The sequence below is a fragment of the Limulus polyphemus genome, unplaced genomic scaffold, assembly GCF_000517525.1.
Source record: "Limulus polyphemus unplaced genomic scaffold, Limulus_polyphemus-2.1.2 Scaffold552, whole genome shotgun sequence".
Lineage (NCBI taxonomy): Eukaryota > Metazoa > Arthropoda > Merostomata > Xiphosura > Limulidae > Limulus > Limulus polyphemus.
This window is the reverse complement of record NW_013666162.1, coordinates 270,369-275,048: the sequence shown is the minus strand read 5'-3', so window position 1 is coordinate 275,048 and position 4,680 is coordinate 270,369. Positions and strand designations below refer to the sequence as shown.

The window sequence follows — 4,680 nt, the reverse complement described above, 5'->3', positions numbered from 1 at the left end:
AAAATGAAAATTACTTTGCATGTTGGATAGGCAAGCATGTAAAAAGAAAAAAAAAGGCACGAGAAAAACATTGCTTTACAAACCTTAAAACTTAATAATAGAAAAACTTGATATTTTGTGTATGAAAGCATTGTAATGTTTACTGATAATCTGCCATATTTCATTAACATACACCTACTGATTTAAAGGTTATAGCATGAAAACTATAACAAGCACAAAATGATTACGAGGTCAGTCCCAGGAACCGAGCCCCGTGTTGAAAGAGTGAATATATACTGTCTCTATATATATCCCATTACCGTTAATATATATACTGTCTCATTATATCCCGTTACTGTTAATACATACTGTCTCTTTATATCCCACTACCGTTAATATATACTGTCTCTTTATATCCTGTTACCGTTAATATATACTGTCTCTTTATATCCTGCTACAATTAATATATACTGTCTCTTTATATCCTGATACCGTTAATATATACCGTTTCTTTATATCCTGATACCGTTAATATATACCGTTTCTTTATATCCTGATACCATTAATATATACTGTCTCTTTATATCCTGCTACCATTAATATATACCGTCTCTTTATATCCTGATACCATTAATATATACCGTCTCTTTATATCACACTACTGTTAATATTTACTGTCTCTTTATATCCAGCTACCATTAATATATACTGTCTCTTTATATCATGCTACCATTAATATATACCGTCTCTTTATATCCTATATAAAGAGACAGTATATATTAATGGTATCAGGATATAAAGAGACGGTATATATTAACGGTAACAAATTCATAGAAAGATGCTAAGACTAACTGAATGCACTATACTTGCTTTAACTGGTGCTTGAAAAAGTTTTATAGCAATAACTTATTTAACATCCACTGAACCTTTTATCTGTCTGGCATAACAAAATTACTGCAAAACAGATACTGTTTTTTTTAATCTTTAAGCATAAATGTGATGGTTCGTACAATAATGTTATTAGCATTAAAAGGAAAACAGGTAAAAAAAACAAGTCAGCAAAAGTTGTAAAGTTTTTTTGTTCCCAAAAGACATAATATCTTTTAATATTAAAAACTAAAATCCCAAAACCTATGCTCTAATTAGCAATAACAAAATCTTAGACCACATTTCCTTATTAGTTTCTATTAGTAAGCTACACATCCTAGAAACTACTCTCTGGAAATAAACAATATTCCTTACATAATTGTGAATAAAGAAATAATTATTTCAAGATTTTAAGAAAAATATTTTTAAACATGAAAACTCTTAGATGCAACTTAATAAAATAAAATATAAAAATTGTGTGTTTTCCTGAAGCTCTGTAAAGAACAAAACAGAGCCAAAAAAATCTACATTTTCCCTTTTCAGTTCATTGCTTTTTGTAATTTTTCAAACACATCCTTAGCACTTTATCTTTACCCGATACATTCTAAAGATTCCATTACACAACAGGAAATATGACTCAATTATTTCTACACTTTTTGGCTTGTATAGGAAAATCTTAAGCTGACTAAATAGTAATAACTGGGCTGTATCAACAACTCTCGGTGTTTAAGTCTAGATAGCACCAAAGGTATGCAAATGATTTTGTAGTTATACAAGTCTTGATCAAACTTCAACTTTTACTCCTGAAAACGGTGACGTAAAACACTGAAACGTGTAGTCTTTTTAGGGTTCCTGTTTTTAATAATTATTTATTGTACAGTTATTTTAACATTGTACACAAGTTCCATTTTCATTTATTTCACTTGTATGTCTTGTGCATCTTTTCCATAAGCTTCACTTGATAAGTTTAACATATCTAAAAGACACTTGAAAATGTTAAACTAATCAACTATCAAAATCATCATTCTTGTTGTTGTCATTGAACGAGAGAAAAACAAAAAATTCTTTAGCACGTTACAGTGTTGTAAAGATTGGTACAAATAGACGAAATTTAGAACATCCAAAGAACTATAACAAATATCATTCTCTATAAAACAATACATACCCATGTTCTAATGGAATTCTGGTTTCCTTTTCATCAGGTAATATCCTTTTCTTTTTTGGCGAAAACCCTATCAAAGAAAGAAGGTTTGCCTTACAAAAATGTCACAAAAGGGGTATCTGCACTACTTGTCATTAACTCGGAATGGTAGACTAAAAGAAAGGCATCCAGTCATTGGCACCCATTGCCAACTATTGGACTCCTCTAATGAAATATGGGATTTGACAGACACTCTTACAATGGATCCGTGACTCAAAAGTGCAAACCATAGACCCTCAGATTCACAGTATGTCATACTAATCACTAGGCCACACTCAACCCATAAAATGAACTCTAACTGAAAGAGAAAACATGTAAGTGTAATCTTTTTTTTTCATTTAGCTGTCTTTGCAATCTGAAACCAAATTATTGACTTTTTTCACAGAATAAAATATGTGATTAACAAATAATTCTCACAAAAATTATAAGCAGTTTCACTTGTGTGTGTATATTATTTTAGATTCTGTTAACTTTAACACAATCTATTTGTAGTTATCGTTATTTAGGTATAGCACATACGTGTGTGTGTGTGTGTGTATATATAAACTATCAATCAACATGTATCTCTTAATGATTCAGTCTAATCTACATCCATATATACAGCAATGTAAACATTTTTTTATATTTATCTATGTGGTTTCAATAATCACATGCTCTATTCTCTTTCTTCTACCGTTCAAGATGCACAGTATTATTTAATACAGTAGTGTCATAAGTATAAAACTTCTTAATATCAAAGTGCTCCAAATGTTTCTCTAAGGAATGACCATGAAAAATATAATTTATACCGTTTTCGTTCTGAGATTAAACAAAAGTTAACTAAAATTCACAATATGTATAGAAGGGAAATACCCTTCCAACTATTTTTGAGCATCTACGGAAAATTACAGTTCATTTATTTTTGTATATATATATATATTTTTCAATATTATATAATTTCAATAAATTAAGCATTATAATTAGGCTTGCACGTAGATCACTGCATCCCAAATATCTCTTACCAGTTTCTTGCAATGGAATTATAAAGATTTAATTTTAACACCTCCCTCAGGAGCCAAGAGGTGTCTTTACACTACAATTTGTTGAATATTAAATGTAAGTCCAATCCAGAAACTCTCAAAGAGGGTGGTTTTGGATGCATCTTTTTGAGAAAACTTCAAGACAGGTTTTCGTTTGTTAATTGATAAATTGTTAAGTGAAATACAGCATCCTCAGGTCTCCATACTAGCTAGTACTAAGGTCTAACCGCTGGGAGTATATATGTCAATAAATCCACATTCTCAGCATCATTAATTAAGCAATTGCCAACCTTTTATGCTTCTGCTATCATCTTTTTATGTTTAGCTTCCAACTGAGATACAAACGATTTCACCTGTGAATCGGTAGGGAAGGTCGAAGCATCACAATTGTCAGCAGTAGGATGAGCAGACAGGAACACTTTGAAAGCAGCTACAGGTATAATATTGTACTCGGCTTGCTGCACAATATCTACCAAGGTGGTTCTAAACGGTTCCTGAATACCTCAGCGTGTCATTTAGAGACTTCAATGCTTCTTGTGCTTGGCCGTCAAGCTCGTGATGAGCTGACGGATTTCACTCACCTTACCACTTCAAATCACTTTTTCGCAGCCCAAACGCCAAAAGAGTGTGGGAAATGCCTTCTTATTAGCCAACAAAAATGTCAAAAAAAATTCAGTTCAAATTAAGAAAAACTGGATTGGGTAGTTGTTTTTTTTTTCAACAAAAATGTCCCCCACTGGCTCATAAGGGGCCTGTTAAAAATCTTCTGTTATCCTGAATTTATTGATCTATGTTTGTATTTAACAAAAACCTAGTTTTGATGAGTTTGGCAGAAAGCCAAAATACTTCTCTCATGCTTAAAAAAACAACCTTTTTTTATAACATATAATGACTACTTGAAAAACTAATTAAAATAAATTTTAATATTTTCAGGACCTTTTAAAACTTGCTTAACAAGCTAAAAGATAACTTTTTGTTATTATACATAAATATTAGTTTGTGTTTTCAAAGAATAGATTAATTCTTTTAGTTCTGAAAATTGTAGTAGGCACTTTTATAAAGGTGTGTAACAATTTACATACAAAGACTAGTAATTTTGTTAAGTTACATACTATCATTAATATTCAAACTATTGAGATTCAATAGTGTATTAATAATGGCAAAAAGCTATAAGCATGAGACAGTATATATTAATGGTAGTGGGATATAAAAAGACAGTATATATATTAATGGTAGCGGGATATAAAGAGACAGTATATATTAACAGTAACGAGATATAAAGAGACAGTATATATTAACGGTAACGGGATATAAAGAGACAGTATATATTAACGGTAGCGGGCTATATTTATTCCCAATTCCTGAAGAAGCTTAAAAGCTTCAACTAATAATTAATTCCTTGAATATAGAAGTCAAGAAATGATTTACGTCAAATACCTAACATTGTTTAACACTAAAATAATTATTGTTATTATAATTAACAATTTGAAATAAATCTTAATGATTTAATTGTCAAATAAGACCTGACTTTTATCAATTAAAGAATGTACTAAGATTATTTCTATTCTCTCTCTCTCTCTCTCTCTCTCTATATATATATATATATATATATAT

General features: G+C 30.3%; 1 protein-coding gene across 3 annotated transcripts in view; it reads right to left on the bottom strand.

Annotated features, from left to right (window-relative positions):
* The window catches only part of LOC106459048 (bromodomain adjacent to zinc finger domain protein 2B-like), a 96,225-nt gene that overhangs the window by 80,770 nt on the left and 10,775 nt on the right, over window positions 1-4,680 (bottom strand). For all 3 annotated transcript variants that reach the window (XM_013918624.2, XM_022385427.1, XM_022385428.1), the window contains exon 4: window positions 2,012-2,078. In XM_013918624.2, coding sequence (XP_013774078.1) covers window positions 2,012-2,078 — 67 coding nt within the window. The remainder of the gene's footprint in view (window positions 1-2,011; window positions 2,079-4,680) is intronic.